The sequence below is a fragment of the Lates calcarifer genome, linkage group LG20, assembly GCF_001640805.2.
Source record: "Lates calcarifer isolate ASB-BC8 linkage group LG20, TLL_Latcal_v3, whole genome shotgun sequence".
NCBI classification, from domain to species: domain Eukaryota; kingdom Metazoa; phylum Chordata; class Actinopteri; family Centropomidae; genus Lates; species Lates calcarifer.
The window spans coordinates 9,452,530-9,465,005 of record NC_066852.1 but is presented as its reverse complement, the minus strand read 5'-3'; the positions used below and the strand labels follow the sequence as shown (position 1 = coordinate 9,465,005).

The 12,476-nt window shown below is 40.5% G+C and overlaps 1 protein-coding gene across 2 annotated transcripts; it reads left to right on the top strand.

The window, feature by feature from the left end:
- The first annotated feature begins 2,668 nt into the window (after positions 1 to 2,668).
- LOC108893142 (potassium channel subfamily K member 4) lies at positions 2,669 to 12,040 on the top strand. 2 transcript variants are annotated; one of them, XM_018690987.2, is made up of 8 exons: positions 2,669 to 2,839; positions 4,326 to 4,455; positions 4,753 to 5,029; positions 8,369 to 8,483; positions 8,599 to 8,759; positions 8,862 to 9,048; positions 10,566 to 10,708; positions 10,794 to 12,040. In XM_018690987.2, exons 3-8 carry the CDS (start codon positions 4,841 to 4,843, stop codon positions 11,415 to 11,417), a joined length of 1,419 nt encoding a protein of 472 aa, XP_018546503.1. In that variant the 5' UTR covers positions 2,669 to 2,839; positions 4,326 to 4,455; positions 4,753 to 4,840; the 3' UTR covers positions 11,418 to 12,040. The 2 variants fall into 2 exon arrangements, with proteins under 2 accessions (XP_018546503.1, XP_018546504.1); XM_018690988.2 differs by having other exon boundaries at positions 2,837 to 2,916.
- Positions 12,041 to 12,476: the final 436 nt, after the last annotated feature.

Genomic DNA, 12,476 nt, shown 5'->3' with positions numbered 1-12,476 from the left:
AATGTTTTATTTATATAGTATATTAGGTACAGTATATATAGTATGTATACATAGGTCCAACTGAAATTAAACTGTATGTATTTTTCCTGCCACAGCTTTTATGTATCTGCTCTGTAAATCACATGTCCCGTGTTGTCCTTTGAGACTAAATCCAAGATTGAAAGGGAAAACATTATATTTCATGCTTTTTGGTTTTACGATAGTGCCACCTATTTTTGCATTAATCTGACAAAATACAAAATACTCTACAAAATAGTTTTTATACTAAACCATATTTGCATTGAAAATGAATAAAAAGACAGGGTTTTTGAGAAATGGCTGCATGTGATTTCAGTTGGACTTGAAGCTTTACATTCCCATGACAGAGTATTTGCCTTTATCCAAACAGGCCCCTCCCTGCTACAACAAGTTTTGTTGACAGCTTCGAAAGACTCAACAGGGAGTTGCAGTGACACTGCAGAACAGCTGCACACCCTCCCCACTCAGTAACATTCGACCTCACTGTCAGCCATCACGGCAGCACTAAGCTAATGGGATCACTAAGTCTGCTCAACCCCAACGACCTGCTCCTCTGTCATGGCCTGTTGAGATTCCTCTCACAAACACCACCTCTCACCTCATTTGTAAAACAGACAAACAGCACATAGCTCAATCAAACCACCCTCACCAGCACACCTTAATGTAGCAGCACCAGTATCTTGTGTTTGCTTATCTGAACTCCAGCTTTTCCCAGCTGTCCTAAAGCTCCAGCTTTTTCTTCCCTCATGTATTTTTTAGCTGTCCTCAAAGCTAAAGAAATACATCTCTGTTCACTTACTCTCAGTTAGTGGTTTCCAGGGGCTTCAGCTGACTGGCAAAGTGTGTGAGGGCAATATATCAGGCAAAGTAGGATGAACTGAGTTCTTGTTTCGAGATAAACTTGGACTTGGTATTGGAGGTAACAATACAAGATCGCTATAAAAGGATTTAATGGCATTTAGGAGGTAACCATTTACATAGTATGCACAAGCACCAGCTGATCCATCAATACCATGAGTACTTGAGTACCATGAGTACTTATAATGAGTTACTTTCCAGTGTTTGACTGACTATCAATTGATCACCGCCATCCCAACTCAACTGTGGTCATAGGCAACAACACTGATACACTCAAAAGCCACGTCTACAAAAGAGTCATTTTTATGATGGATTACTCTAATCAAGTAATGACTGTATGTATTCATTAAATGTGTGTTACTTTAAATTACTTGTTTCGCTGAGTAATAGACTAATAAATTTGATCCTCACAGATAGTGATGGTTGGCCCTGACTGAGCAACACTACAGCATTTTGGGTATTTGCCAACTTGGCTTTATAATCTTCATTGTTTCTCTGTGTTGCCCGTTTGTCTCCCTTTCAAGAAAACAAGACGAGCTTATTTTCCATATGTCTTTTTTTTTTTTTTTTTACTATCCAGCACAGTGAAGCCATTGCTTGTATTGTTTATTCCAACTTTTACTAAACATAAAACAATGTGCATCAATGACAACAGCACATAAAACCTGGGATCATCCTTTGTTAAGACAAGATCACCATCATCACTGATTATGGAATGGCCCAGGGGGATGATGGCACATTTTTATGTAACTAACATTTGCAAATGTTAGCATGCTAACACTCAATAAAACTGTGTAAATGGTAAACATTTTACTTGTTTTGAATTAGCATGTTAGCATTGTCATTGTAAGCATGTTAGCATGTTAGCATGTTGACATCTAGCTAAAAAACTGCTGAAGTAAAGCCTCACAGGAACATTAGCATGGCTGTATAGGTTTGTAAATTATGCAAAAACTTTTCTCTCAAGACATTATATGAGTAAATACATCAATACAGTGTATGTATTTGACATGTGGGCTGAACAGACTGTTGTTCAGAGAAAGGGCAGATACACTCAAACTGTACAGCTGTAATTAGACAGTAACCTGAGGAAAGTCATCTTATTGATATGGAGAGATGTAATTAATTGAATAACACTGTTAAACTTCAAAGCCAGGAATCTGAAACGTGTAGCAGAAATGACCCAACCTGACCTGGTACTTACAATGTGTGAGAGGAACATCTGAGAGTTCACTTCAGTCTCCTGGATCTGTCTGAGAAACCTTATCCCTCTCCTGTAAAAAGAAAAAATACACACACACTCACATAAATAGAGAAAGAGAGCAGCAGCAGTTCTGTCAGGCAGCTTGTGAGGAGGATGGGATGTTGAGAGTGGGGCTGGAGCTGAGCTGGCCTCCCCCTGCAGCGTTGGCACTGTAACACCAATCAGACCTCAATGAATCTTAAAAATTGATCCCATACCATAGGGTTATTGACAGCTGTGCAAAGATATGACTCCAGCCACTGCCGCTGTACATTGTACACAGCCTGCACGTGAATACTATTTCACAGGAGAAAATAACAATGAAAATTGTAATTACAGACTGAGGTAAAAAAAAATTTAAAAAAATCACAGTAGCTTTTCTGTCTAAAATCGTTACCTGCTGCTTGAAAAACAAATTCATCTAACTGGACTCTAGCTTTCACCATCACCTCTACCTTTATCTGTTCTGCTCTCTCTCTCTCTCTCTCTCTCTCTCTCTCTCTCTCTCTCTCTCTTTAATTCACTCTCTCACCCTGTATATAAAGTCAGTTTGATTGAGTATCTTTTTCTCTCTTGTACGCTCAGCAACAGCCACCCTCCTCACACACTCACACACATACTCACACTCACACACGCTCCCTGTATGCGGCTGCCTGAACTCATGAAACACTCTGCATGAGGCGACTGGTACTCTGGATTCTTATGATCCTTCATTTTGAGGTAAGCAGACACGGGCTGGACAGTCAGGCACTTCAGTCACTACCATACATCTTGTGGACCCGGTGGGACTCTAAATGGTAATAAAATGGGATCACTATGGCTGTGGCTCGGCTGCAGCAGCAGTAGCAGCAGCACTGTTGGCACTTAATGCAAGCCATAGTACAATTTCCTTTTGTCTGGTGGTGCATAATCTGTCTGGCATTCTATGTTATGTCTGTCTTAGTACATTAGCTGCTTTATTGTAGTGTGTCTTGTTTGATCCATTTTGATAGATGTTGGATGAGCAGTTGTTCTTTTTAACTGTACAGTTGTGCCAAAAACACTGAATAATATATTTGCTGATGATCCAAAATGTGGATCATTGTGTTCTTTAAGTAATTCATGAATTTTAAGTTACATGTGTGATCATCACATGTCCCATTTTTTATACCTGTTTTATGACATGTACTGTATGTGTGTATAAAAAAATCTTAATCCAGTATAATGTAGTTATGACGACTGTATACTGCTAATGTCTAGCCGTAATGTGTTCAATTTAGTAAGTGGACAGTCCCTTTGTTTCTTCCCAGCAGCTGTAAAACTGTTTGGAGAGCAAGTGTATATTTTGCTGTCACCGTGTGACACTTTATTGCCCTAATTTTGGATCAAGACCAGAGGATCTGCTGACTAAAGAGCTGCAGTCACCGAACTTTTGAAGAGAGAAGCTTGTTTCTTTTTTATTCTGGCTTGCAGTCCAGTGATGCAGAATGAATTGCAAGCGGCAGGCCTACTGGTCCAAATGATAAAATCCTGCCCTCTTAAATTATTTCCGAAATTTCCAGGACAAAGGGAGTGTCTGACGCATCCCTCAGTTTCTCAACTCCTTTGCTCTAACAAGGTAAAGATGCATCAGGGTGCAGAGCCTTGGCTCCAGTTTCAGGTTTAAATGAGAATAACTTCCTTGGTTTGAGCCAACAATGACCAACATCATCACTTATCCAGGGCTTCAGCTTCTTTAACATTTACAAAGATCTCTTAAGGTCCTATCTGCTGTATCTGGAGGGACCTGTACTTTACAGTATTTCTTCTCCAACTGCTGATCAGCATCAACTAAAGGAAATAAAATGAGGCATTGTTCCCACTGAGAGTTACAATTCCCCCTTCTCTCCATCCAGTCCTCACCTAGGTGTGTAGATGTGGGCGGAACAACAAAGCTGAGCTGTCTCACATGTCATCACAAACCTTTAGGGTGCATATGACTAAAAGATGGGTACAGACCATGTGTAACAACAACAACAACAGGTGGCTTTTATTCCACAACAGTGATATCTCTCCCTGCATGAAAGCCTCACCTTGTTGTTTATGGTTGCCTATCATTTAGGATTATCCTCGCTACTGAGAGCTTTTGTGTTTGTGCGAAGGTGAACATATTGTTGTTCAAATAACTGAGAAAAATGCTGTGAATGCTTAACGGCATATGAAAATATTTGTCTGTGTCCCTGTGCAGTGTCCCCTCCTTCAGAGTGTGAGGTGGACGGGCTCCCCAGTGGTTACGGATCCAGGGACTCCATCCTCAGACCTGGTGCTAAGAGGGACTGGAAAAGACGAAGGCGTGGACATCTAAGGCGGATTGACAGGTGGGAACAAGTGTTGTGAGTCTATCAGTTTGTGTGCCCATGACATGGATCATTTTAGCTTTATTGCCCTTCATGCAGTCACATCTGTTTAAAGTGTTACGCGGGTCAGATGACAGGCTTTTTTATCAGGGATGTTGCATTTACTGTGTGTCAGCAGTGTGGTGAGGCTTGAGTCCATTTAATGCCTTGTGTGCAGCTAATAGTCTGGCTGCTGCAGGCGTGTGTGCAGCCTCTTCTGCTGTGAGGTGCTGTGGTCAGTATGAAACCCTTGCGTTCGTGTGGTTGCTGATGTTTCAGCTGCAGCAGCTGGGATCCAGGCCACACCAGCGCTGAGGCTGGCAAAGAGAAAGAGCAGCCCTCGTTCGGACTGGGTGGAGGTGTAGCCATGCGCTGCTCCACTCTTCTCGCCATCCTCGCGGGGGTGCTCCTCTACTTGGTGCTGGGTGCCGTGGTGTTCCGCGCCCTGGAGACTCCGCGGGAGGAGGGCACGCACATGCACCTGCAGGACAAGCGCCGGGACTTCCTTTTGAACTTCACCTGTGTCGGCTCAGACGACCTAGAGATGCTTATACAGGTACAGTTGACAACAGCCACTCATCATTTGGCTTTTATTTGAGAGTGTTTAACAAGCACCAATCAGGTATTAGTCTCTCTTAGGTAGGTCTTCTCTTCCCTTATGTTTTTACAATATCAAGTGGGATGGCATGGAGGGTAGTCTACAAATGGGCTTGAGTGACGTCACGTTTGCGCCAGATTTAAATGACCTAAAATTAAGCAATATTTATTTGCAATGCCTCATCACAGGTTATAGCCTTGACATAAACTGCGAGTGATTCAACCAAACAGTGATTTTCCTTCTAATATTTTGTCATTTAAAAAATTTAACAGGCAGGTCTTTAATGACTTCATCATTCTGACTCAGGTAGGGGACCACTGACAAGTGAAATGCAACTATGATCTTTTGAATTTGCAGATTACTTTGTGGGCAATTAAATTGGAGCTGATCATTTTTGTTTGAAATTATTGTCAGGTGCAATATTGATTTTCTCTCTTTGTTTTTGACTTCTGTCTAACACTCAACACGGTCATGGTTACTGAACCTATAAACTGTGCACGCAAAAGTGACTGTGACTGTGCACAAAGTCACAGCTTGTTGTTATTTATACATAAACAAACACCAAAAAAGATCTGAAGCTTAGAGACTGACCACCTCCTGTAGCTAAAAATACATTTTGGCTGGATGTCTGACACATAACTGGCTCTGTTTATATTTTATATTCATTGGGAAATTGCTTGACTTGCTTGACAATACAACTTATCATACTCTGAATCTTTCTTGTGTGTCCTGAGGAGACCTGTCAGATTTGTGTAGTGGTTATGGTCCTACTTGGTTAAGCTTCTTGGAGACCCTGTAGAGCAGTACAGCATGGCTGTGGGGCAGATAACAGGTGTGGTCAGTGCAGCAATGTAACGGTGGATCAGCTCCAGTGCGTGTGTGTAACTGAATGAAAGTTGAGCCTTGCATAGGTTGTGTGTTATGAGCTGGTTTGGCAACTGTGCTGTGATCCCGAGATGTTTGTCCTCGCTCCAGAATGAAAGTTGTAAATTACTGTTTTAGCCTGCAAAGTGATCTATAGATGCTGTCGCTGACATTTGCATAAAGGTTAAAGGGACTGAAGGACATAATAGAAGTAAACAGTATGGTCCTTTAGTCAAGCAGGCCACATGTTTTTGATTTTGATGACAAGAAATCTGGTGCATTCCTTCAGTGCATCTAGTTTACTGATCAGAAAATGCATTTTTCCCACTGACATATTTTATTTGATGTCAAGTTTTTTTTATGATCACTTTTCATAATGACACAGTGGTTCTGTCACAGCCCTCTTGCCTTTCAGCCAATCATATGTCTCCTGTTGCTAAGCTAGCAAGCTCAATACATGCTACCAGAATTAGATAAGATAAGATAAGATAAGATAAGATAAGATAAGATAAGATAATCCTTTATTAGTCCCACAATGGGGAAATTTACATCGTTGCAGCAGCATAAGTGATTGAAAAGATAGAAAGACATAAATACAAGTAAAGGCAAGATAAAAACAAGATAATGCTATAAAAACAGTATAAACATGACAATGTAATAAAAAATATTAACAGAAGAGCAATATAGACAGGACTTTATTCATAGAGACAGAAAATGAAATAAATACAGATAGATAGCAAGTTAGCTCCTGTTAGCAAAAACAACAATTAAAAATGAACCAACTAGTAACTGCTGTTGTAAATAAAGACAGTACACAGACACTGCAACTAAACCACTTTAGCTGCTACTACCTGACTGGTTACGCAGCTACAGGGCTGCAGGTGAAGTTGTGGCTGTAAGCTTGGTTTATTACTCAGCAATAGAAATAGAAATGCACTCACATAAATTAACACCCAATGATTTGATGGTATCTATTGTTAGTTGCTGTTGCAACCAAAGTCAGCTGACGTTTCAACAGGTCTTCAATAGATCCAGAGTGCCCTCCTACTATGCTCTCAACTTGAGTAATGTCAGATGTCACACACTAGCCGATGTCACCCTTGAACAGTTGTACATTTTCTGCTACTGGCTGGTAATGTGGTTGATTGTGTGTATGGTGTTGTGGCACTGCTGTTTTTGAGGCCTGCAGATTGACACATATTAATCCATAATAAGAGTATCTGTTAACTGCTAGTTGTAGAATCTGTAAAATCAGTCATGACTAAATGTGGACATGCTCATAGCATTGGTGTGTGTTTATAATTGTTTCATTTGTATGCATACTGTGTATTGTTATATCTGTGGCTGCATAGTCATGCGAAGCTGAGGTGTGCTGCTCTCACTTATGGCTTGTAATCTCCTCTACACTCTTACCTGCTCTGTTGTCTGATAATATCACAGCATTTAAATTCTAAATAGTCTGATAGAACTGTGGTAAAGCATTGTTTTTCTGGCTCCACATAGTTCAGATAAACTCCCTGTTGTAATAAACAGACATAGAGGCCCAGGTGCAAACGATTAACCTCACAATTTACCCTTTGACCCTGAATTCTTTACGTTTATCTTGAGCCAGTTGAGGAGTTAAAAAAAACTTCTGGCCACAAAACCACACTACAGTGTATTACGTGTATTTATTAAATGCAGGTAAATCATTACCTAGTATTTCCATCACTATGTCTACTTAGCAAGGAGAGCCGATTTTGACCATGTTTACACTAATTAGAAGCTTTAGCAAATCAAATTAATGCACAAATACAACTGGTAACCAACAGAACAAAATCAATTTTCCCAGATCATTTGGGACAGATGTTGTATGCAGTGGCATCAATCCAACAGACAGGATCACACAGACACAGCCCAGTCTCTGTAATCATAGACTTCTAATTTACTGCAAATAATAATGTCTGTAGAGACTATGTTCAGTCACAACATCATCATGCTCAGTTAACAAATATCTTCAAGGACCAACAGACACAAAACAAATAATAATTAGATCAGGCAATTAGATTATCTGTGCTGGCAGGGATTCGATATACTTGGGACAGAATGGAGCCGTCGCAGTTGTACATCACCAGTCACCTCTTTGTCACTGACAGCCTGCTGTTGATCATGACCATGCATTTCCTACTGCATTTCCAACTCTACTGTAGAGAACTTAATTTGCAGAGCAATAATTTGATTGATTTTTAACCGGACAATAAAAGAAACTCATGCTCATGTGTGCCTTTGAAACTTTCAATACATCAAAATGAATCATGTATACAATTTGAAATCAGTGATGTTTTCATTTATTGTAAAGGTCTCCTATTAATCCCTCTTTTTTATTTCCAATATCAATATTTAACTGTTTCATTAACTAACCAGTAAACTCTCTTCTCCATTGTCCCATACCAGGAGGTGGTGGATGCTGTCGGTGCAGGTGTGGATCCCAGCAGCAACACCACCTTTGTCAGCCAATGGGATCTGGCCAGTGCCTTTTTTTTCTCAGGAACAATCATCACAACTATCGGTAGGTGTAGAACCAGTAGAACCATTAAGACTATTCAATTTAATTCTGAGGACTCATTTTTGAATGGAATCTGTTTAGAGATTGTGTCTTTGACCTCTGATCCTGCATGTGTCAGGTTTTGGAAACATCTCCCCCAAGACAGAGGGAGGGCAGCTGTTCTGCATTTTCTACGCCCTGGTGGGAATCCCAATGTTCGGTATCCTCCTCGCTGGAGTCGGAGACCATCTGGGTACTGGGCTGAGGAAAACTGTTGCCAAAATAGAGACTCTCTTCCTGGTCAGAACCCAAACAGAGCTCTATATGTCTTCTTTGTTTGAACTGTATATGCACTTCCCTTTATTTGTCTCATCCCATTGTGCTGTTTCACCCTACTGACAGAAATGGCGTGTTAGTCCCACTATTGTGCGAGTGATCTCAGCCGTTCTGTCCATCCTGTTGGGTTGCCTGCTGTTTGTTGCAGTGCCTATCCTAGTTTTCCAAAGAGTGGAGGGTTGGAGCCTTCTGGAGTCGGCGTACTTTGTAGTTATCACCTTAACAACTGTGGGGTTTGGAGACTATGTTGCAGGTATACAGCAGTTGATCCACCACATGTTTCTTAAAATAGCTTAAAAGTGGTGTGCACAGCCTCTCTGAGGGGGAAGGGGGTGGAAATGAAAAGGGGAACTTTAGCATTAGGCAAGGTAGGCAACTGCCTGGCCCCGCCAAATAAAAAAAACTCATGCCATAATGGATATAGGTAACATATGATTTTTAGATGTAAAACATAAATTGCAGAATGTTCCCATTTTAATATACTGTATATTTATACACCCTTCCATAACACACAAAATGTTCTCAAAGCCCTTCTTCTGGCAAGGTCAGTGGACACAGTGAATGGGCACCTGCACAAAACACACTAGATAAAAAAAGCATTAATTGCAAAACTCTTGGTGGTAACTGCAAGTAACCATGTAGCAGCACTGTGTTACTAACATAGTTTCCCTGCACTTACGAAAAAATAATTAAATACATGAAAAGAATTCTGCATTCAATAAGAGATGAGGACAGAAGGAGAGAGATGGTACAGCAACATGCTGTGAAACATATTTTCAGTAAAGGTAGGCTAGCAAAATTACAAGATACTATGAAAATACTCTACTCCAGGTCCTGCATTTAAAGTTTTACTGGGCTAAACTACACAAGAATTATCAACTAAATAAAAATAGCAAGTGGTAATATGCAGAATCCCCCCTTTCAATGTGGTACAGGTCAAAATATTGATACTGGATGATTATTATGGATAAACTGGCATGTAAGCAACATTTTAACATTGGAGCTGGGTTAGAGGTGGGGTTATTTTAACCACTTCATAAAGTGTTGTTTTTATTTATTCAAGAACATTATATTATTTATCATAGAACATTATAGACTGAGGACATAAAAGTAAAACCTGAATTTGTAAATAACTAAAGCTATCAAAGTGGAAGTGTAGTGGAATACAAAGTACAATGTTTCCCTCAGAGTTGTTGAGTGGAGTGTAGTAGTAGCAGAAAATGTATTCCAAGATTATATATAAAGATGATACTTGAATAAATTAACTTTTTCAGTGGCTGGTCCACTGCACAGATATATACCCATTTAATAGCCAGGTTAAGAATTAAGGACATTTCAACACTCATTGATCACTGTGCACACCACAGTTTGTTATCACTGGACATGCTTTAACATACACATTAATAAAAAATCTACTCAGGACATCTCAACATATTTTCAGTTCCTCTGAGCTTGTTTTACATGTATTTGCTTAGTCGCTGAAGTTACTGATCTGTAGATGAGTTGCTGATATAACTTAATTAGTCATCCTTAAATATACCTGTCAGTTGTTGCGCATTAAGCTCACTTAGGAGAGAGAATTTTCATTTACGTCATAAATTATTCAGGACAATTTCCTTGTAAGAGATGAATTATTGATTATCTAATCTGCTGCATAGTATCTCCTGTCTTAAATGTTTATTTACTCCGTGGGAAAGGATAGATGGATGTATGAATATGTTGTCTTAACTCACTGCTGCTGTATACTTAGATGTCTGTGTCTTCTCAAAGGGGATTCTGGAATTGAAGGGAGTGACCACTGGTACAAGCCCTTGGTGTGGTTCTGGATCTTGCTGGGTCTTGCCTACTTTGCATCTATCCTGACAATGATTGGCAACTGGCTTCGGGTTCTTTCTAAGAAGACCAGAGCTGAGGTACTGGTGTTCTCCTTTCTGTTTTATCATGTCTTGTCTCTACCATTTTCTCTCCATCATGTCTGGTTTTATCCCCTTCTCTTAGATGGAAGAACTGCGAGCCCACGCCACTGACTGGACTCAGAACATCCAGAATATGTCAGTGGATTTCCGCATTCCTGGAAAAATTGATGACCCCTTTAAACGCCGCCGGCGAAAGCGCCGCCATGGCTCTCGCAGCCATGGCTCTCGCAGCCATGGTCACAGTGTGTCAGCTACAGGGGTTCCTGAGGGGAAAGAAGAGCAAGGCGAGGGTCAAACAGATTCTGGATCTTACTCCTCTTCCTCCTCCTCCTCCTCTAATGAATCAGGGTCTGGATCAGAAACAGACTCTCAGGCCACTCAGACAGATCGAGTCCCTGAAGAAAAAACTGCAGAGCCTGAAAAGGAGGAGCCTCTTCCAGATCCCCACCTGTCTCAGCCCCTGGACTACTTTGGGGAGAACCTTGCATTTATTGATGAATCCTCAGATGCTCAGAGTGGTAAACTACATTTGGATCCTCTGCTGGATCCAGCACAACCCAACTCTGTACGTTCTCGTCAGCCAAAGAGGAGACGCCAGAGAAGGCCTGTTCCTCAGAGAAGCCCAAAAAGCAACAGGTCGAATCCTAACAAGAAGGAGCCAAATGGAAACCCCAAACCAGTTCCAGATCTACCAGTGAAGCCTTAAGATTCAAGCTGGTTACAGAAACTCCAAGACTATGACAAGTATCAACGTGAGAGTTATGAGATGTATTGAAAAATCTGACAGAGGAGTTTTCAGCGTAGCGATTTATTGTGTATATGTACCGCTTGTCTACAGACACTTAAAATGAAAACATGTTGCAGAAGCCTTATCCACTTGTGGTTTGCATTTAATGTCCTTAGCATGAGAGTGTGTATGCCTCAAGTCAAAGATGATGAAGAGATTTTTATGCCAATGTTCCCATTACTTTCTGAAGAGCTACTGCTCTCTACTGGGCCAAGACAGAAATGCACTACTATCCTCTCAACATGAGGGTTCCCTGCCTTTTACTAATCCAAATAGTGTAAAAAAAAAACAGGAGAGAGCAACCAAAACCCATTTGTTCAGAACCTTACCACAATGGCGAGGAGCTCTTGTTAAAGAGAAGTTGCTTTGGTCCGAGACAGTTTCTCTTAAATCCTGCCAACAAATAAACGGGTACTAAACAGGCTCTTTACATTTTTGGTATGTAACAAAACTTTTCTAAATACTGTGTACAAGCATAATATTTGCATTTTGATGGCGTTAATCCTACTGTACTGCATATAATAAAGATTTTTTGAATGAAAGCAGTGCTGTGCCTAAGTATTCTTATATGAAGAAGCAGACCGACATTACTATCAAAGCTGGGGTCGAGCACAACAAAGTTGCATTATAGAGAGCTGAATCACAGTGAGGTATATAATGTGTCTTCAGAGACCAAAAAGACTCAGCCTCTGAAAACCAGGACTTAGCAACAAGATGTGTGCCAGACTTAATTAAATTTGGCTGCAGTGTTCAAGGTGCCCTAATGGCCCAGAACATGAACCAGAACTTCTTTAAGCTTTAATGCTCATGCAAACATGCTGATGTTTAGCAGGTATAATGTTCACCTTGTTCACCCTCTTAGTTTAGATTGTTTACATCATAAGATTTGCTAATTAGCTTAAACATAGAGTACAACTGGATGAACATGTGATCTGATCTTCATTTAAGTCTTGTACTTAAGCTAATAATGCACAAACA